The following is a 23,389-nucleotide window of genomic DNA, read 5'->3' as shown; positions in this document are numbered from 1 at the left end:
AAAAGAGAGCCTTCCTTAAATGTTCATTTTTATTAAATCCAATTCAAAGCGGTAACAAGATTAAGGAGAGCGAGACCAGACAGTGAAACAGACAGTGAAACAGAGGAGTTATGAGCAGGGGCTACGGAGCTCAACTCCCTGGTTCAACCCCAGCTCCGCTTTGTCCCGACAGCATCACCCTGGGCTACTGCACCCTCCACGCTTCAGGGCCTCGAAAGTCAGTGCACCAACCTCGCCCGGCAGTGTAAGAATTACATACCAGTGTGTACTCAACATATGTACTTGCAACCATGGCTGGCAGATAGTAAGTACTACATAAGTGTTGGTAATTATTATTATGATTTAGAAGTTATAAGAAATCTTAGAGTAAGTCAACTTTCTTTTTATAAACATAAGAAGAATTAAACCCAAGAAGTTAAATTAATAGACTAAGGTCATACTACTAGTTAGAAATAAGTTATACCTTCAGCTAAGTTTCTCACTGTTGAAGACAACCAGTTCCTGCTCGAAAATCTAAGTCACTTTACTTAAATATTAAATATATATATAAACATATATACACACATGCCAATTGGTTATTTGAACAAGTAGCTTACTTTTATATTTTGCGTAAATTTGAAACATTTCATACAAAAAGGTAAATGGATATATTTTCTGAAAAAGAAGGAGCTTCCTCTGCTAAAAAAATATATATATATGAAGTTTGAAAACTCCTATAGTAAAAGAATTGGTGTAGCATGACCGTGAGGTCAGGACTCCAGGCTCTGGATGGACCTACCGCAGGCTCTGCTGTGTCCTGGACAAGGCCCTCAGGGCCCTCAGTTTTCTCTCATCTGAATAATGAGAGAATGAGGTAGATGATCTCTAAGGGCCTGCTGGCTCGAGTGACTCCACAAAGAAGCATTACTGTTCTTACTGGATCTGTTCACGAGTATTCAACACATACATACTTATCTTGCTTTCTATTTTGATCTCATCAACACCTCTCCTCTCCCAGATCCAGCCCCTGGAGAGACAGTGGTTGTGAACCTCCGCTACAGGTGATGGGAAGCTGCTGAAGGCTTTTGAGCATGTTTTATTCTGGATAGATCTCTCTGGTGGCTGTGTGTAAAAGATGGATTTGAGATGAACAAGACAGAAGCAAAAGCCATGAGATTTCCCCAAGGGGGAGGGGAAAAAGAGGGAAGGAAGGATGAGAAGCCAAGAGAGCCAGGGAGAGACCTCACCGAGAAAAGGAGTCAAAATAAGAATGTCCCAGATGGTAGACAGAGAACCAGGAAAGTGCAATGTCAGAAAAGCCCAGGGAAGAAGAGTGCACGTACAATATGGTCTCAATCCCCTGGGAATGGAGAGAAAAGTTCATATGCCAATAAATCCCTCTGGAAAAATTTAGGACATTCCTTCTTCTACGACCTGGTCAGTCGAAACAAAGAGTTACCAGTGACGTTCCAGCTCTTCAAATGCCTTAAACTCTCTCTTCCCTAGGAAACTTCAACTCTTCTAACTTTCTCTTAAAGGCTTTATTTTCATTCTCTAATCATTTTCATGGTTCTTCTCAGGAAGCTTGCCAACTGTTTGCCAACATCTTGCTTAAGTTGCCAAGCTCAGAGCTGAAGAGAGTATTCTAATAAAATTTGACAAATTTTGAGGATATACAGAAGATTAACTTTTGGTTCCTACATGCTAAGTTCCTATTATACATTTTAGTCCTACATTTATTCTTTAGATAAATGCACCACATTCATGATTCTTCCTTACTTTATGGTCCCCTTCAAACTTTTTCTGCCACAAGCTGTCAACAGCTATGCTCTTCTTATTCTTTCCACTAGGAAGAAACTCAATATAAGAGAAACTTTAAGACTCAGAATGAAATGAAAGCCTGCCTAAGATGGCTAACATTGAATTAGAGAAACATAATGATCACACTGTGGTACAAGAACAACTATAGGAAAAATCTGCAGTAAAGATTCACAAAACCCCAAGGACAGCACTTATTAGAAGAAATAGTTAATCTTGCAAAATTCCAAAACAAGAAAACAATCTGATCAGTTTTTTGGAGTTTTTTTTTTTCAGATTTAACCTATCTGTTCTATACAAATAGGAAGAATTTTAGCCAATAGTGAAGACATGTCTCTGAAAGAGGTATTTAGGAGGAAAAAAGATTTTCTAAAAAGAGCCTAAAACTGTAAGAAGAAAAAGAGGCTATTTCAGAAAAAAGTTGTTCCTTTTTTGTTCTTTTTTCATCTCATAAAAAATTATTGATTTCATGATGGCTATTTCCTCCAATTTATTAGTTTCCTGGTCTTACAGTTAAAGGCAGTCCCCTATCAATAAGCACCTGACTTTCGTCTTTTTAGAATACAGTTCTATGAATTTTAACACATGTATAAGCCTGTAACCACTACCACAACCAGGATACAGAAGTTTCATCACCCCAAAAATCCCCTTGTGGAGTCACATTCTCCCCAATCCCTAACCCCTGGCAACCACTGATGTGTTTGCCATCCCATAGTTTAGTCTTTTCCAGAATGTCATATAAATACAATCATAAAACATTTTGGGATTGGCTTCTTTTACTCAGCACAATGCCTCTGAGATTCATCCACTTTGTTGTGTATACACAATTCCTTCCTTTTTACTGCTGAGTATTCCATTTCATGGATGTACCACAGTTTGTTTCTAGTAGATATGTAGCAATATCACATTGTGATTTGCATTTCTCCAAAAATTAAAGATGTTGGATATCTTTCCTCCTTTCTCTTTTGGATTTCCATCATTTTTTTTCCAAAGCCACTTGAGAGAATGGCATCATCATTCATCTCTTGCATCACTAGGAGAAAGCTCTAAATGGCACAGAATTGTACATACGTATAAATTCAGATCCTGCTGCCCTTGAATATCTTTTTATGTGCTTATTTACCATCTCTATATTCTCTTGGGTGAAGTGTCTTTCGTCCATTTTTTTTTTTTTTTAAAGATTTTATTTTTTCCTTTTTCTCCCCAAAGCCCCCCGGTACATAGTTGTGTATTCTTCGTTGTGGGTTCTTCTAGTTGTGGCATGTGGGACGCTGCCTCAGCGTGGTCTGATGAGCAGTGCCATGTCCGCGCCCAGGATTCGAACTAACGAAACACTGGGCCGCCTGCTGCGGAGTGCGCGAACTTAACCACTCGGCCACGGGGCCAGCCCCTCGTCCATTTTTTAATTGAGTTCTTTGTTTTCTTATTGAGTTTTAAGAGGTCCTTACATATTAAGGACAAAAGTCCTTTTTTGGATATGTGATTTTCAAGTATTTTCTCCCAATCTGTAGCTTGTCTTTCTATTCTCTTAGCAGTGTCATTGGCAGAGCAAAAGTTTTAAATTTTGATTAAGTACAGTTTCTAATTTTTTTTCTTTTATAGATCGTGTTTTTAGCATTATGTCTAAGAACTCTTTGTCCCAGGTCCCAAAGATTTTCTCCTATGCTTTCTTTTAGAAGTTGAATGGTTTTAAGTTTTACATTTAGCACTAAATCAATTTTTAGTTAATTTTTATATACAGTGTGAAGTTTAGGTTGAGATTACTTTTTTTTTCCATATGGATGTCCAATTGTTTCACCATTATACCCTTTGTTGAAAAGGTTATCCTTTCTTTATTAATTGCCTTTGTACCTTGGAAATAGCCAAGAGATGGAAACAATTCAAATATCCATCAAATGATGAATGGGTACACAAAATGTGGTATATCCATAAAATGGAAGATTAATATTATTTGGCCATAAAAAGAAATGAAGTACTGAGACATGCTATAACATGCATGAACCTTGAAAATATTATACTAAATGGAAAAAGCCAGTCACAAAAGACCACATATTATATGATTCTATTTATATGTAGTATCCACAATAGGCAAATCTATAGATATAAAAAGCACGTAAGTGGTTGCTTATGGGTAGGGAAATGGGGAGTTGAGGAGTAATAGCTGACAGGTACTGAATTTCTTTTTGGAGTGACAAAAATGTCTCAAAACTAATGTGGTGATCACAGCAGCAAGATGGCCAAATAAGACATTCCTTAATCATATCTCCCCCTCAACAACAATTTGGCATCCATCCACAGACAAAAGTGCCTTTGTGGGAGCTGTGGGACCCAGGCAGCAGACTGAAACTCCAGTGAAGTCCAAGGGTGAGGAGCGCCATTTTGAGAAGATTCTGCCCAAAGAGGCCCATTTCTCTCTCGCCTCATCCAGAGTACTGAGTTTTCAGCTCAAGGACAGAAGAGCAGTGAGTGGCTGGGAGATCAGCAGCCAGGATTCAAAATATATCAAAAGGATGTGGATCCTACTAACCATCTCATGAACTCCAGTGGGAGACCCACCAACGAGCCACTGGGAATGCCTCAGCCACAGATTCACCCAGCTGGCCCGAAGGCACCCCTAGCATTCTATGCACCCCACCCACGCATCCCCCTGACCCTGTGGTCAACTCCCTGTACACGCTCCCAACAGTGACAAGAGAGAGTTTACGCAGACAGCTAATGAGCATGTGGTGAAAGCCAGCCTAAATCTGCAGGCCTGGGAGAGACTGCCCTTGGAAAAGTAAAAGGGAGCTTGTCAGTACACAAGCTGGTTCTGTAGAATCAGAAATGAACAAGGTTAAGAATTAATTAGTCATGCGCCGCACAACAATGTTTCAGTCAACAATGGGCCACATATACAACAGTGGTCCCATGAGATTAGTACCATATAGTCTAGGTGTGTAGTAGGCTGTACCATCTAGCTTTGTGTAAGTACACTCTATGATGTTCACACAACAGTAAAATCACCTAACAATGCATTTCTTAGAACGTATCCCCATCGTTGAGCGACACATGACTGTACATAAAGACAAAGCAGTCAACTCATCAAGAAGATATAACTATCATAAATATATATGCACCCAACATGAGAGCACCCAAATATATTAAGCAAACACTAACATCTAAAGGGAAAAATAGAAAACAATACAGTAATAATAGTAAGGGACTTTAATACCTCAATTTCAACAATGGATATTGATCATCCAAGCAGAAAATCAACAGGGAAACACTGGACTTTAACTATGCTTTAGATCAAATGGACCTAAGAGACATGTACAGAAATTCCACCCAACAGCAGCAGAATACACATTCCTCTCAAGTACATACTGAACATTCTCCAGAACAGATCATACGTTAGGTTACAAAACAAGTCCTAAAAATTTAAGACTGAAATTACACCAAGTATCTTTTCCAATCACAATGGTATGAAACCAGAAATCAAAACAGGAAGAAAATGGGAAAATTCACAAATATGTGGAAATTAAATAATACATTCAATCAAAAGGGAAATCAAAAAAATGGATCCTGGGAACGGACCTACATACCACTTATCAGGCCACACTGTGGCAGTGTCCCATATACAAAATAGAGGAAGACTGGCACAGATGTTAGCTCAGGGACAATCTTCCTCAAGCAAAAAGAGGGAGTTTGGCAACAGATGTTAGCTCAGGGCCAATCTTCCTCACCTAAAAAAAAACAGACCTACCATATGATCCGGCAATCCCATTTCTAGGTATGTATACAAAGGAAACGAAATCATTATCTCAGAGATATCTGTACCCCCATGTTCATTGCAGCATTATTCACAACAGCCATGACATTGATGTATTGAACAGCCATGACATTGTAGACAGTGTGTGTCTACAAAAGAATGAGTAAGATGCGGTATTCATCTACAATGGAATACCATTCAGCATTACAAAAGAAGGAAATCCTGGCACTTGTGAAATATGGATTGGCCTTGAAGGGATTATGCTAAATGAAACAAGTAAGGCAGAAAAAGATAAATACAGCATAATCTCACTTTTATGTAGAATCCAAAAAAGTCAAACTCATAGACACAGAGAGTAGAATGGGGGGGCAGGGCTGGGAGCTGGGGGCAATGGGGAGAACTTGGTCAAGGGTACAAACTTTCAGCTGCAAGATGAAAAAGTCTGATGATCTAACATAAAACACGGTGACTGTAGTTAACAATACTGCACTATACACTTGAAATTTGCTAAGAGTGTAGATCTTAAATGTTCTTGCCACACACAAAAAAAGACAATTATGTGACGTGATGGAGGTGTTAACTAACCCTATTGTGGTAATCATTTCACAATAGATATGTATAGCAAATCATCATGCTGTACACCTTAAACTTACACAATACTACTTGTCAATTATAGCTCAATAAAGCTAGAAAAAAAATAGAATAAAACTGATTGTGGTGATGGTTGCACAACTCTGAATATACTAAAAAAAAACCCATATTTTAAATGGGTAAATTGTATGGTATGTGAATTATATCTCAATAAAGCTATATGCAAAAAAAAAACAACTGGACATGTTTTTATGAATCTATTGCTGAACTTGTTATTCTGTCTCATTGATCTATATGTCTATCCCTTTGCCAATATTACACTGTCTTAATTACTTTGGATCACAGTAAGTTTTAAGATCTGTACTGTACTTCTTTCAACTTTATTCTTCTCTTCTAAAACTGTTTGGCCATTCTAGTTTCTTTACTTTTCCATAAAAAGTTTAGAATCAGCTTGTCTATATCTACAAAAAATCTTGGCTGATATTTTAATGAGAATTGTACTAAATCCATATATCAATGAGGAGAACTGACATCTTTACTATGTTAAGTCCTCCAATTCATATGAACACAGAATGTCTCTCCATTACTTAGGTCTTTACTTCCTTTCATCACTTTTATAATTTTCAGGATATAGATCCTTACGTATTCTGTTAGATTTAAACCGAAAAATTTCATTTTGGGGAGCTAATATAAATGTTCTTTTAAAAAATTTTTTGGTTCCCAATTGTTCATTGCTAGCATATGGAAATATAATTGATTTTTGTGTGTTGACTTTGTACCCTAGGGTCTTGCTAAACTCAGTAGTTCTAAGATTTTTTGTAGATTCCTTGTGATTTTCTATGTAAATGCTCATTGTCTAAAAATAGTTTTATTTCTTCCTTTTCAATCTGTACACCTTTTAATTTCTTTCTTTTTCTTTTTTCTTTTTGTGTCTTCATACACAGGCTAAGACTCTCAGTATGATGTTAAACTGGAGTGGTGAGAGTAGACATCCTTGCCTTGTCCCTGTCTTACGGGAAAGGCATTCCATCTTTCACTACTAAGCATGATATTAGCTGTAGGTTTTCTGTAGATGCCTTTTATCAGGATCTGATTTTTCACAACCAGAGCTGATTGGGCACTGCCTACCTATTTTCAGTTAAAACATGGGAGCTGCCACAATTCTATACCCGCTCTGACACAGAGATCACATCTTTAATGACCATCCCTGTAGCGCCCAACTCCACTGGAGCCACAACCCAAACTGCCATCAGCTATGGGCAGGTACAGTAGACGACATTCCTATTGTGGCTCATCATCTAACTCTTTAGCATCACAGAATTCCCAGGCTCCTATCCACCATGAAATTGTCGGCCTTGAAAATAAGCAGTACATACATTCCCTCTACCGGAACGGGGTGCAAAGTGTAGAAAGGAGTCCCGACAGTATGTTTGGGGCGGGGGGGGGCGGTGCACAGCAACAGTAGTAGGTAGGTCCAGGGAGTTAAGGTGTTCTTGATCCGGCATTAGAAGTTATAAGCTGAAATGTATCTTCCTGCTGGTGTGTGTGTATTGAAAGTGCAAAAGTTATGTGACTTATGCTTATATACAGCCCCAGAGCAATACTGGTGGCTGTCAGCTTGTAGAGTCTTTATCAGCGATTGGTTACATAAAAGTAAATTAATGGGAAAAATGTGTATATGTGTGTGTGTGTATACATATGTATGGATAGATGTGTATCTGTATACATTTATTTATATAGATAGATACACATATATATGTAAGCATAAAGTGATCACATTTTATGAGGGATGTATTCTCAAGGATTTTGAAAACTGTTGCAGTCTCACAATTCAAGAGTTATTTTCTCAATGAAATAAAATGTAAAGTAGGGAGATGGTTCTTATAGTTCATCAATGTATAATTCTCATATTATGTTTGTTTTAAAATATACTTAGGTACACAAACATTTGAAACAAAACTTTTTACATTACTATGTGCCCCTTTCAAATAATCAAAATTACTCCATGCTTTAGCACAGATGACAATGGAACTTAGGGACACATTCCAGTAAAGCTGATATTAGCTCCTGGTGCCAGCATTTTATCCATTATACAACAATTTTCATCAACTTAAAGGTATGTACACTTTAGTGCTGCTTTAATTTTGGCAGCATTCTAGCTAAGGATTCAGAGTTTTCTCCTAAATTAACAGTAACACGTACCATGACAGGTTTTTGGCTTTCTTCATAGCATTTTATCACATCTAACTTCTGTTCCAAAATAACTCATTTTCAGACGTATTTTTCAGCATTAGCACTTAATGAATGTTTGGATAAAACTGTTACGGGCTTTAAAAATGATATTAGATTACAACCACAGTTTAAAACAGCATTACAGTCAAATCACACATTCAGATGTCTGTAACCAGCACAGTTCACATGACACTGACAAAGGATGGCAGGTATTTGTTTATCAGCTAAAGTGGCACCATGATAGCGGCTGTAACAAATGCAAAATTTACAATTCACACAGCCTGCCAGCTTGAAATTACGAGATTCCTGACAAAAGTTTTGGTTTCCACAGTATTTCTGATTTGCTAGAGTAAGAGCCTTAATATTGTTAACCTGCACAATTTCAAATTTGCATAATTTAAAAATTACGTTAAGAATAAGTAAGCCATAGTTATTGGCTAATTTCAAGGTTGGTGATGAATAAAACTTCTCTGGACTGAGGGTTGTTTTAAAAACAAAACTAATGATATTAAGCTTTTGCACAAATGCTCAGAAATTCTGCCATAAAATTAATTCCCAGAGAAAGCTGGATATCAGCAGATTATTGCTCCTTTCCTTTCATGTAACTTGAGAGTTTGCCAACAGGAAAAGATCGTTTCGTGTGTGTGTGTGCGCGTTTATTTTATATTAAGATCGTTTTGTAGATCTATGATGACGCGACAAGACATACTGCCCGCCCCCTACCTCACCCCTTTCCCAAACAAAAATCCAGACAACAGCCGTGTGGGAATATTATATATAAAGAATGTGAACTATATAAAAATATAAAATCTAATTTTCTATGATCTAGCATAGCCAGAAACACATTATATCAATAAGGAGTCAATAAACATGAGGAATAAATATAGATTTATATGAACATTATCAGAATCTCCCAATTTGAATAATTTCCCTCAAAACATACATAAGGAAACAGGTAATACAAAAGAAAAAATAGTCTGAGATAATAAACTAAGTAAATTTGATCAGAGAGGTGTAACTGCCCCCTAGTGACAGAATATTACGATACACTCTGAAAACAAAGATCATCCAAAATCTCTATATATTAATATAAGTTGAAAATAAGAATGCTTATAAATTTGTGTTGCTTCCAAAATTTACAATTGTCCCTTTTTACTCATTTATTCATTCATTACTTCACTTCATACACAATGAGGACTAAAACAGGAATGATTTTATCCTTCATCTCAGTCTCTTGGAAGAAAGATGCACAAGTAAACAAAGAAATACATACTTAACAGATTGTGACAAATGCTACGAAAGAAATGAACAGGATGCTGTGATGGAGAATAATGGGTTCAGGGTAATGAGAGAAACCCTTTTCTGGATTGGGTGGTTGGGCAAAGCCTCACTAAGGAAGTAACATATAAACTGAGACCAGACAGATGAAAATCCTGTATACTGGAGAGGGAGAGAGCGAAGGGTTCCAGGCAGAAAAAAATGTAAAGTGCATACAAAGTCTCAAAGGTAAAAATTCTGGGTGAGTTCAGCTCTTGAGAAAAGGCCACTATGGCCAAAGTGAGAGAAAGAACGATGAGAAATGGGGCAGGGGAAGAAAGGCAGATGGGGCCAGATAACGCAGAGCCTTCTAGACTACGGTAAAGAATGTGGATTTTATCCTAAGGAAATGGGAAGTGATTCATGGTTTTTAATCAGGGGACATGCTGATGTGCCTTATGACAAATCACCCCAAGTGCAGCGCTCAAGAAAAGCAGCAGATCGGCACAGTGACTGGCCAGCCCTGGATACTGACTGCAGGGATGGAGAGAACAGGATGCACTGGACACATTTTAAATGGAGGCACAACTGACGGGAGCTGCTGCTGGACTAGAGTTGGGGGGCGAAGTCAGCCTCGTTTGAATATGGGGTTCATCTGTGAGTATGACTTACGACAACAGCAACATTTAGGAATTAATGAAATAGCTACCCTATAATGTCATTATAATAACCTCTTCTTTATAAAGACAACATTTCAGACTTCTTGATAGCATTTCTTTCAACTTTCTTCTAGAAAGTGCCTTAGGCTTAACTCTATCTTTTGTGAACCTAGTTTATCTTATCTCAAGTTTATATTTACATGCCAAAATTTCTGGACATGTTAAGATCCTTGATCTTCAAAGGTTCTCTTTTAAGTCTGCATAAATGAACGAAGAATTCCTATCAAACTACTAAAGATTGCGTTGGCGTTAAATTTTCTATATGTCTGGGGTATCAGGGAAAAAAGATTATTTTAGTGGTTATCTCTGTGTGATGAGATCATGGAGGTCTTTTTTAATGAATTTTTATTTTGCTATAACAAACAGTGAACTTGTATTAATAACTATATTAATGATAGCTAATGTTCATTTTAAGCACTTGCCTGGGTTAACTCATTTGATCTTTACAGCAGCCTTGCAAGGTAGGTACTAACATTATTCCCATTTTACCCTTGAAAAGATAAGGTATGCAGAGGTTAGTACCCAACTCAAGGTCACAGAGCGGGTAACGTGGTAGAGCTGGGAAACAAACTTGGGTAGGAAGACTCCATTCTTAACCATTCCAGCCCATGGCTTCAAAACCCATGGCTTAAGAACAAAGTGTTTTTAATTGTGACTGGAAGTATGAATTCCATTTCACATCATGACCCAGGACACATATACTTTGTAAAATAGCTAAACAAATATTTCATGAAATCATACCCTTACAAAAGACTGTGTGTTTTTATATATTCTGTTCCTTTTGATTTCTTTAAAATCCTAGCTAGGAGCTGCTAACCGATTTCAGACCCACTAATGGTTGAAACTTGCAGTTTGAAAAAACAATGCACTACAATAGACAGCCACAAACAATAAGGGAAAAGATATTCTTAAATTTTTAAAAAGTTACTTTCAAGTATTAAGATCACATACTTATTATGTTTTAATTTAAACAAAATTAATGGAAAGCAACTCATGAAAATTACTGCAAATAAAGTTTTTTTTGAGAAAAAATGTAGCTTCACATAAAACAGAGGTTGAAAGTTATTTAAATAATGTTTAAAATTAATTTCCATTTTTCTGTCAAATAGCACATTTAAAGAGCTTTTGCTAACCAATAAAAGCAAACAATATCTCATCAGAAAAACAGACAAATAGTGTGAGCAAACAATTTATAAAACAAACTTTACTAGGTAATTCTATCCCTAAGAATTTATTGTAAGAAAATTATAAAATATATACATAGAAAAGTATTGCTGAGGATGTTAACCTTAAGGTTATTTATAAGAGCTGAAAATCGGAAGCCACCTAAATGTCCATAGAAGGAGATGGGTTAAATAAATCATGGTATATCCACATACCAGCAAAACGTGCAGCTGTTTAAAATGCTATTTACAAAAGAATATTTAATGTCAGATATTCTCCCATGGTACAGTCAACAGGAAAAAACAATGTGTTTAAAACAGTAATCTTTTTTTATGCCAAAGACGTTGGTCCTGAAATTCTCAAATAACTCAAAACTCAAGTCAAGACTAATTTTCTCACAGAAATAAACGCAAAGAGGGGCAGGGCTGGCGTGCGGATCATTGCAGCATTTCCAGCACTTTCAGCTGCACAAACATCAGCCGGTGGAGACAGAGGCACACGACCAACAGAGCTGCACCTGCAACCCTGTCACCAGTCTTGGTTTCCAACACCCTTGCCCAAGAGATTGTTGCGAACTTCAAAATATTTCTGCTTTTTACAATCACATTTTCTAGGCACCTTCGTCTATACAGTATCTACCCCTGAATTAACCACACGGAAGGTCAGGGTGACTGTTTAGCCTTCTTCACAGTATTGTCAGGTTTCACTTTCATTCCAAAGGTACTGGTTTGGGGGTGCATCTCAGCACTACACCATGACTTCATGAAAGTATTTCACACTGTTATGGGATATTAAGATTTAAATTTTTTCAGTAGCATAACAGTCACAAGTTCCAATGCACACAAACAGCAGGCCAGTCCACTTGCTCCTGTCAAAGATCAGGAAATATTTCGCTTTATCAGCTCAAGTGGCTCCACTATGTGGCATTAGCACAAACATAGTTTACAAGTCACCATGAGGGTCAGCTTTAAAATTAAGCAAATCTCTTCACATTTTAAAAATGTGGATTCACGAAATTTCAAAAGTTATATAATATGAAACTTTAATATTTCTATATAACCCTTATTTTATGTAATTCATGTTTACATAAAATGTAACCACAATGCATATGTTTTAAAAGGCAAAGAAATGTTATTAGTGGTGATGGAGAGTAGAATGGACGATTTTTACTTTACATGCTTTTTAAATTTTCCAATATTATCTACAATGACTATGTAGTGATTTTTCAATCACATAAAGCCTTGTTATTTTCTGGCTTTTTAACAAAAGCTATCCTAATAAGTGTGAAATGGTACCTTATTGTGTATACAGATCATTTTATCATTTTTATATAATAAAATAGACTAATGCAAATACTTACAACACTTTCTAGTGTGAGATACTGTTTTGAAGACATATATTAATTCATTTAATCCTTATAAAAGCCCTATGAGGTGAGTACTATTATTATCCTCATTTAATAGATAACCAAAATGAGGCACAGGGAAGGTCAGTAACTTACTCAAGTCACAGGGTATTAAAGTAGCAAGTCACTAGAGAAAAAGTCAAAATACAGAGAAAAGTGGAATGAAGATGAAAACCTCACAATCAGATCAAGAGACAACCAACATCAAACATCTCCTTCTAGTATTTTTTTAGTGCACTCTGAAAAATCAAAAGCAACTAAATACACTGTGAGTTCACTTATAAGCATCTACCTATACTATTACAAAGTCATTGTGAACATTATTTGTAATGGATGCATACTATAATTTAGAAATGCCATCACGGACTTAATTCCTACTGTGAGACCTTTAGTTGTCTCCTCTAATTCTTTTTTAAACATATTTTTAAAATAGATAACCCATTCACACTGTTCAAAATTCAAAAAGTATAAACAGTTTTCTAATGAAAGTCTTCCTCCTGCCTCCCCCCACAAACAGGTAACCACTAATATTAGTTTTTAAGACTCCTTTCAAGAGACTTTTTTTTTCCTTTTTAACACAGCCATATAATATCCCATTGGATGACTACGTATGAGTCCTCTAACGATGGGCATTTGATGGTTTCAAATCTTCTGCTGCTACAAATATCTCTGCAGTAAACAGCATAGTATTTACATCTTTTCCTAAAAATGAGATGGAATTTGTGGAGAAATTTATAAAAACAGATTTACTGGATCACAGCCTCCACATCAGCCTTCTCAGAACATAAAAGATCAGCTTTCTCAAGGGCAGGAAAAACATTTGCTTTTTACCTACCCTCACACAGAGTAGCAACAACCTCCACACATTTAGATGTAAACATGCCACAGAACACCGGCACAGTTTCCTTCCGTTCTCTGAACTTTTATAATAGCTGACTTAATGTCTCTGTCTAGTAAGTTCAACACCTGGGCCTCCTCAGGGACAGTTTCTATTGACTGCTTTTGTTTTCCTAAGTATAGGCCACACTTTCCTGTTTCTTTGAATGTCTTTAATTTTTTATTGCAAAGTGGACATTTTAAATAATATAATGTAGCAACTGTGCAAATCAGGATCACCACCATCTCCTTTGGGTGGTGGTGATTGTTGGCATTTGTTTCTCTAGTGACTTTCCCGGACTAATTCTCTAAAGTCTATATTCCCTGTAGCTTGTTGCCACTGAAGTCTCTACTTGGTTAGCTTAGTGGTCAGCCAGATGACTCGCAGAGGTTTCTCTCATTGCCTTGAACCAACAAGTCTTCCACCGTTTGCTGAGGAGCTCAGGCTGTGATTAGGCACATCTTCAACATTCATGCAGTCTACACATCTGTCTTGGCCTTCACTTGCATGGGACCTCAGCATCAGGCAGAGAAGAGAGACTGGGGCCTTCCTGGGTCTTTCCTGGGCATGAGCACAGTCCTGCACAAGTGCACAGGCTTCTAGATCCCCAGAACTTTTCAAAGCCCACTATGGGGATCTCATTCTTCAAATCTTCCTTTTACATTTTTGGCCAGGCTCTTGTTTGCCCCACCGTGGCATCCCAGCCTCTGGTAGCTACAATGTTAAACAGCTGCAGGTAATTACTTTAGACCAAAGTCCCAGGAATAGAGCTTTCCCAACAGAGCAATCTCTGAGGCAGGTCAAATACCAATTCCCTGGGATGGAGGTTTTCTGGGAAGCTGTGAGACAGGTGACAGCGTTCTGAAGATGGGACTGAGGAACTCAAACCCAGCCTGCCCCTCCAAGTGGCAGCATGTCTGCTCATTTTCACAGCTACTGTCAATCTGAAGCTGCTAGTTTTTAAGGCTACTGCAGAATTGGGGGAGAATACGAGAGAAGGCCAAGTTAAAATGCCACAAATCCTTTTGTTCTTACCAAGGTAGGCGCTGTGCCAGGCACTTCATTTCCAACATCCCATTTAATCTTTAACAAGCCTATGAGGTTAGAACTAATATAATCCTATTTTACAGAGGGGGGAACTGAGGCATACAGATGTTAAAGTAGCTTGCTCCAGGTCTCATGGCTAGTAAGTGACAATGTTGGTTTATGAACCATAATCTGTGATTCCAGTCTATGCTCAATTACTGTGCGAGGTACTACATTTCATTTGTGAGAGAATAATTCAGAGAAAGTATGTTGAGTTAAAAGTATAGCTGAATATGAACTCATGAGGGAGATCAATTACACATAAATTTTATAGAATATGTTATATATAAATTATCAATGAGTTTTTTCCCTAAATTAGTCGTTCTCAACCATGGTATGGATCTGAATCATGTGGAGCTTTTACAAAACATACCTGCACAAATACCCTCTCCCTGTTCTATCTAAGATGCACACAGGTGTCTGTAAAAGTTCTACACAGATTCTCAAACTCAATCCCAGCCAAGAATCACTGCATTAGACTAAAAAGCTCCTGAAAATTAGAACTACATCAACTATTTTATCACCTAAATTATATAACAGGTGTTCACGCAGGAAAGATGCTTCTTGGAGAAAATAACATAGAGAAAAAACTAGAGACATAGGAGGTAGAGAGACTAAGTGCAAATATTAGCCCTCTTACTTGCTACGTTTATGACCCAGGGAAAATTAGCTTCTCTGGTTTCTTCATCTATAAAATGGAGGTTAAAAAAAATCTCTCTCTCTTAGGGTTGTTACAATAATAGATAACATATGCTGGAATGCAGTATGCACTCAAATGGTAGTTAATATTAACCCTCAAACTGAACTCGGATTTAGAAATTCAACAAATACTATTAGTGTCAACTCTGGACAAAGTCTACTCTGTGAGGTTATCTGAGTGATTACAGTCTTCTAAGAGCTCACAAAGGAGAGAGGCATTCTCCCTAAGAAGGAAAACTGTGAGGAGCATTAACAGAGAGAAGTATATTTAATATATCCTGGGAAAATGGAGGAAGAGAAATAATTCTGATCTGGAAAGCGTTCTTAAAAGTGCAATGTGAACTGTGCCCTGAAAGAACCATAGTCAGAAATGCTGCCTGGACTTTACTGCCGACCACTGGTTCTCAAACTTTAACATGCATCAAAATCACACGGAGGGCTTGTTAACACACACATTGCTGAGCCCCATCCCAGACCTTCTGACTCAGTAGATCTGGAGTAGGGCCTGAGAACCTGCATTTTGCACCTGACACTGACGCTAACAGTTAAAGGAACCCTCTTTGAGAACCACCATTCCAGACAGAGAAGGTGCTTGGGCAAAACTGACAACTGACATATAGGGTGTCCCTGAGCTGTAAGATGACAGTTTCTGGGACATGGGCTTTGTATAAGTGGTTAAGGAAAATAGTCAGAAGTCTAGAAATGAAAATAAAACACTTAATTCTCTAATAAAACGTTGATAAACTACCCTTCCTAGGAAGGTGAGCTGACCTTCAAAACTATGTATAGTGATGGATGTTAACTAGACTTACTGTGGTGACCATTTCACAATATACACAAATAACAAATCATTACGTTGTATACCCTGAAACTAATATAATGTTATATCAATTATATCTCAATAAAATAAAATAGCAAGTAAAATAAAACTCACTTAAAACAAAAAAAAACACTGCATAAGCTCAATCTAATCAAGAAGACACCAGTCAAACCCAAAGTGAGGGACAGTTACAAAATAACTTACCAGTACTTTTCCAAAGTATCAGAGTCATGAAAAACAAGAAAAGACTGAGGAAATGTCACAGATTGAAGGAGACTAAGGAGATACGGTAACTAAACACAACGCAAAGTGGGATCCTGGACTGAATCCCAAAACAGACAGACATGAGTGGGAAAACCAGTAAAATTCTATAAGTCTGTAGTTTTTTAGTTATTGAACCAATGTTAATTTCTGGGTTTTGATTATTGTACTAAAGTTATATAAATTGTTAACAGTAGGGGAAGTTGAGTGAATACTCTCTGTACTGTATTTGTAAATTTTCTGTAGTCTATATGGAAATAAAAAGTTAAAAAGACTAGGGTAAAACTATTTAACTACCCCTCTGTGATAATGACATTTATTATCTCTAACCTGGTATCTTTCACCCCTACTCACTACTCCAAGCTTTGTATCACACAGGTAATCAGCAAGGTGATGAGGCAACAGACTTTTGGGCACATAACTAATTAAATGTACAAAAAATAGAAACACAGTGTCATTCTTATTCTTTATAAATGTGAATCTAATACTAATACTTCCTGAATTGTAATATTTTACTTAGCATGCTATAGGTTAAAATTCTTCGAAAAAACAAAAAGTTGAAATCTACCCAAGAGTTTCACTTATAATTTTTTTTTTGAGGACAATTAGTGAATACTGAGCTAACATCTGCTGCCAATCCTCTTCTTTTTGCTGAGGAAGACCAGCCCTGAGCTAGCATCCTTGCCCATCTTCCTCTACTTTATATGTGGGACACCTACCACAGCATGGCTTGCCAAGCGGTGCCATGTCCACCTGGGATGTGAACCGGCGAACCCTGGGCCGCCAAAGCAGAACATGCACACTTAACCGCTGGGCCACTGGGCCGGCCCCTCACTTATAAAATTTAAGAAATGTTCCATACTCACCAAAACCATCAATATCTAGATTATTTTCAATCACAACATCTAGTAGAGAGTCGCCGACTTTTCCTTTGGCTGTTAATGTTTTACCATCGCGGTTGATGAAGTGGACTGTTACTTTATCTTCTGAGCTGGAAAACGAAGCAGCCCTTTGTTATTTTTAGTAATTGCATAAGATACTTTAAAATAAAATAATTGTTTTAAGACACTGAGGTCGAATAAATAGGGTTTTGTGTGTGTATTTGTGTGTGTGTGCACAAATATGCTCTTTTGTAGTATTTTCTTTTCTTTCCAAAGTTTATTTGGGAAGACACCAAAAATCAGAAGCATGTCTATCTACCCACCTACTAGGAGGGAAGCTCTACCACTGTAAAGAAAAGAGCAACTAGAGTCACGATCAAGGCCACCTTCAGTGTGCATCTCCCCAGTGGTCATCGTCACGGTCACGTGAAAACATTGAGCAATCATTATCACTCATCAAGTCTACTTTGCTCTCACACAGCTCTCTGAAAAACAACGTCCCTATGACTGTGCCCCTAGAAGATTAGACCACAGCTGTGGAGAGCTTTAAAAAAGCAAATCGTTCTGCTATCAATAAGGCAAGTGCTGTCCGAGTGGCTGATAGTACCTATCTACCCTGAAGCTTTCTGAGTATCTGATAGTTTTCTGAGTATTTGAACATTTCATTTTGGTCCACATTGTGTGCTCAAAAATCAAAGGGACTAGAAAAGGTTTTTATTTGTTTGAGTCTGTGGGAAGATAAATATAATACCTCCTTACATGTTTTACTATAGGATATTATATCATCTATCAGTTAGCTGACTTAAATTTCTTCCCCTTCTCACAAACATCACTAAAAAATTTGGGAAAAGAAATTATAGGAGCAACTAGATCTTTAGCCTCCGCCACTGGTCATCTCAATTTTTACCCCTCAATTGAAAAGACATACTTCAGGTTAAAACAGTCAGTTGTAATTTTCACTACTGCCAATAGATGGTAATAGTCTATCAAAGAAAACTTTGTTTAATGTAGGTAAAACCTAGAATTACATAATTTCAGAGCTATAAATATCTTGCAAATTATCAAGTCCAATTATCTCATTTCACAAACGAGGCAACTGAAGCCCCTACTGGATAATGACCTCCCTGATAATTCAATGCTGACTGAAGAGCAAATGTTACTTAAACATTATCAAAAGTGTGTGTGAGAGAGAGAGAGGGAGAGAGATTGTCCCTCCAAAGGGCCTGTGGTCTCCAACTTCTTCTCATAGCAAAAAATACTTTTAAAACAAATATTCCCAAACATTATTCATGATTCTCAACTAGATGCCATTTTTTCAAGGTAAATACAGCTGAGAATGAAGATATTCTGGGGGCAGGGACACCACAGTGGAGGTTGCTGAAAGAGCATAAACTAAGCAAGGATGTGGGAGACACTGGCCTAAGAGATATTCAGGAGTAGAATGAAAAGGTTTTGGTGACCACCTATATAAGGCAGACTGAGAGAGAGGGAAGAAATAATGTTAAAATTTCCAGCTCGGACAATTAGCGGGTACAGTTTAACCTGGGGTTATCAGAGAAGAAGAAGCTTTGGGGAAGATGGAAGTGAGTTCAAATTTAGACCTGTTTAATTTAATAATAGCAAAAAACAGATGAGACTGTCTAGAAGCCAGATGGAAATAGGGGTCTGAGCCCAGCACAGCAGTCTAGAAATTTGGCATCAACAAAAGCTTGGTGGCTTGAGCTACAAGAAACACAACAGCAAGAAGTGCATCATTTATACACACTACTGAAAGCAGAGGTTTGGGGATTGCTGTTCTGGAGCACTCCAGAGCTAAGCTTACAGCAGGAATTTTAACTCTTTGACATCAGACTCTTCTGTAAAAATAGGGTCACAATCAACGGATGCAAAAAACGAACCTATCACAGAGTAGAGCTCAACAAACACCAATGAATACCTTTTATTTAAAGCCCCAGTCCTTTCGCTGCTAAGAAGCCTAAATGGCTGCGACATATTAAAGCTATACAGCCCCAGAAAAAACTCAGAGTAAAAGCCATAATAGGTTTACCAAAGGACAGGAGAGGAAGTGGAAATGAGAGAGGAAAGGGAATTGTGCAGTTGAAAACATACAGAATGTAAGAATCAAAAGGCGTAGATTCTAGCCTTGGTTCTGACATATACTCATTAGATGACCATGAAAGCCACTTACTTCCTTATGGGTAAGATAAGGACAACAATGACTTCACCAAGCTGCTGAGAGTATTAAAGCATTATACACGTGCTTTATCCAAGTAACTTTATCCATTCACCGTTAACAATTGGTCTTGGTGGGTTTTGTAGAATTTCTTCCCCAAATTCTAAGAACTAGCAAAACGCTTTCAGCTGTTCCAGAGAAGGATAAGATTTTACGCACTAGGAAATAAATATGATCCTTCTAAATCCTGTATCACCATCAATTAATCAGCCAGCACCACAAACAACTATTTTCTTCACTTGTTACCCTTTACTCACTGCCATTTATTCTGCTCAACCACAGCACACATTTTAATAAAGCTGTCAGGTGGTGCTGCAGTGAAGTTCTTAACAGACGTCTAATGCAGCAGGAATTACGGCTGCTGATACCCACTCTTTCACTAGATAGGGTAGCCTGGGGCAGTTGGTCCAAGAAAACACCCCGTCTAGGGCTCCCTATTTCCATAGCCAGCCTCACTCTTCCAAATGACCCTACAGGCTAAAGAATTATCAGCTATCACGGTGCTCAAAAAACAAAACAAAATAAAAAACTACTTGAGTTCTAGTCCTAGTTTCGCCAGCTACTCAACAGGAAATTTTATTTCCATTTATCTACCCCACCTACCTCACAGATTTTCTTAAGAGTCAAGTGAAACAATATATGCAAAGACCCTTTGCAAATTAAATCACTACAAAATACAAAGTATTGTGTCAGGGCATTTTGGAGTAAAAAGAATTTTTCGACTCTCAATTACTTATAGCTATCTAAATGTTAAACTTTAAAGACAGAACTACAGCTTCTAGACTGCTCTGTCTAATCGAACTGTGTGCACTGACAGAGAGGTTCTATACCTGTGATGCCCAATACAGTATCTACTAGCCACGTGTGGCTATTGAGTACTTGAAATGTGGCCAGTGCACCTGGGAAAATGAATCTTTAATTTTATTTAACTTTATCTTAAACAGCCACATGTGGTTACTGGTAAATGTGCTGGACAGCACAAGTCTCAGATAATAAGAGTCAGAAAATCTAATCGTAGCTTCAAAGTCTGTGATAAGAAGCACATGGCCATCAACTGAAACTGTGCCAATGAGGGGGAAAGCAGGATTAGGCAGCAACAGAACAGATGTGCTTCCCTTTAAGACAACTTGATACATCCAAATTCAAACAATAAATTTGGGGGAGATAATTCCCATTTACAAAAGCATTCAAGTCCTCTTAAATACTAGTTACACAAATATGTTCAACATATGTTCTACTTTATACACAATTTTTCAAGAACACATCCATGCTAAAAAGCAGGGCATCCACACAGAGGGAGGTCCAAAGCAGGGAAGTGCAGGGGAAACAGGGACAAATAAATCCGGCCTGCCTTCTCCATGATCTCCCTCACAGTTCATGCAACAAAAATTTATTGAGCAACCACTACATAACAGGATTAAGGGGGAAAATATGAATAAGTCCTAGACCCTATTCGCAGGGACTTGATCAAGAAGAAACTAGAAAAAGCACATACAAATCGAACACTCTCCCTCCAGTTCTTGCTTCCTGCTACATGACAGCAGGGGGTCAGAGAGCTGTTCTTAGATTGGCATTTTATAAGGCTCCACTATGTTGCTAAAACTCCGAAATTACGAGTAAGCTTTATCAGTATTATATTAAACAAATATGCCCAAAAACATAAAACTTCAACATATTTGGGGGGAAATTTTTTCACATCTCTTTCAACATTTAATACAAAACACTCAACACTGTGGGCCTAAGAAAAAGCTGCTGCCGCTACCGGCTGACATCTCCTGAGCCCTCACCATTCGAGAGGCACAAGATTACCTGCATGATCTGTATTATCTCATTTATTCTTCAAATAACCCTAGGAGGCCTATACTATTGTTCTCCTCCATTTACAGATGCAGGAACTGAGGTTTACAGAGATTGAGGAAGTCAGACCAGTTAGTAAGCGCCAAAGCCCAGTTTAAAGCCTGCCGTGCCACTCCAACCAGAAGACAGCATATAGGGAAGCACAGGAGACAGAGGGGGTGTACTCTACATGGACATTCCCCTGATAGTGACTGGAAATAGAAAGGCCTAACAGAGCAGGAGAAAGGCCCAGAAAGAAATGGCTGGCTGGGATGTCCATGGGGAGCATCTAACGAAGGTCACTGCGAGTCCCAAGCAGAGAGCAAAGGTTGGATCCGAGCAAAACGCACGGACAACCAGCGGCAGCAATGGGCCCGGCTTTCCTGAGGGCACAGGCGGCGCCGGGAGAGGGAGATCGGGGTTCCCACGGTCCCGTTTCCTGCCAGACGTCAGTGGTTTGCAAAGGAAACTTCGCAGCGCGACAAGGGAGACAGTGACGGCACCGAGGGACCATACAGGGCCGCCAGGAGCACCCCGGAGCACGGAGCGAGAGGCTGGCCATCCGCAGCGGGCGCCTGGCACGCAAGAGCCAGCGAAGAGCCAGGGGGACGAGCCGTCGGGCCGAGGGAGCGCGGCCGCCCCGAGCGAGAGCCCCCCCAGGCGCACGCGCGCGCAGCCCCACGCTCACCCGCTCCGCGCCGACGTGCTCAGCGCCCGCAGCGCCACCGCGCCAGCGCCGCCCAGGCCCAGTTCGGCGCGCCCGCCAGACCCCGGGCTCCCAGGGAGGCCGCCAGCGCCCGCGCGGGGTCCGGCGAGGAGCAGCCACCGACGGGCCGCGCCGCCGAGGGTCGCGGAGGCGGCGCACAGGAGCCGGGCGCTCCTGGGGGCGGCCATAGCCGGCGTTCGAGTACAACCGGATGCGACGCAGGCCGCGCGGCAGCGGCCGCGAGAGGCTCCGCGAGTACGACCGGACAGCCGCGCAGGCGCCTGACGCCTGGGGGCTGCGGCGAGGGGCGCGGCGGCTGGGGTGCCGGCGAGCGCCTGCTCGGTGCCGAGGGTTCCGCGCGCCGGCCGGGTGACCTATAAATCCATTAGCGCCCGGCGTGCGGCCCCTCCCCCGGCCGTTCCCACGCCTATGGGACGGCTTTTCCTTAGGGGCGGGGCCAAGCGCTTTGCTGTTTTACCTGCTGATCGGGTTTTTGTCTGAATCCTGCTTTGTTAGCGTCTGGAGTTGCCACGCAGGATCAATAAATTTTAAAACCTGAACGTCTGACGGAAAGATACAGTAAAACAACCCCCAGTTTACTAAACCACTTCTTTCTGTTGTGCACTTCCCCTCCGTCCCCGTAAAAGAAAACCAATGTTATGTCACCTTGGAGTTGAAATTAGAGTAAAGGGGAATTTTGGGCGTTGTCAAACAAAGGGCAGGAGGAAATTTCAGAGTGCTAATAGGCGTGATACAGGAATAGTGACGACTATAAAGTTATACATGATCAAAATGATGAATAAAGTTGGGGAAACTGGAGAAGACAGGTAATAGTCCTAGGCCTTGAATGGCGGATAAATGCTCGTTGAGCAGGTGAAATCTGCAAGCCTTAACAGGAAACTTTTTGATGAACTGACGTTTTTAAAAGGCTTTTACAAAAGCCAGAAAGATGAATTTAAAAATACCCTTTATCCTGGTTAACATTGTTGTGGTGAAAGAGACTGGGCTTTGAGATCAGAAATAGCAATGTTCAAGTCCAAGGTCCACCACTTTTGAGCTCTGAGACCTTGGATAAAT

At 39.2% G+C, this 23,389-nt stretch overlaps 1 protein-coding gene across 1 annotated transcript in view; it reads right to left on the bottom strand.

The window, feature by feature from the left end:
• FDX1 (ferredoxin 1) overlaps positions 1 to 22,771 on the bottom strand; it is a 30,441-nt gene extending 7,670 nt beyond the window's left edge. Inside the window, exons 1-2 of the mRNA XM_023644765.2 lie at positions 22,295 to 22,771; positions 17,523 to 17,647 (exon numbers count right to left, since the gene is read on the bottom strand). Of these exons, the coding sequence (XP_023500533.1) occupies positions 17,523 to 17,647; positions 22,295 to 22,500 (331 nt within the window). The 5' untranslated portion in view covers positions 22,501 to 22,771. The remainder of the gene's footprint in view (positions 1 to 17,522; positions 17,648 to 22,294) is intronic.
• Between the last annotated feature and the right edge of the window lie 618 nt (positions 22,772 to 23,389).

Source organism: Equus caballus, chromosome 7 (genome assembly GCF_041296265.1).
Source record: "Equus caballus isolate H_3958 breed thoroughbred chromosome 7, TB-T2T, whole genome shotgun sequence".
Lineage (NCBI taxonomy): Eukaryota > Metazoa > Chordata > Mammalia > Perissodactyla > Equidae > Equus > Equus caballus.
This window is presented reverse-complemented; position numbering and strand designations above follow the sequence as displayed.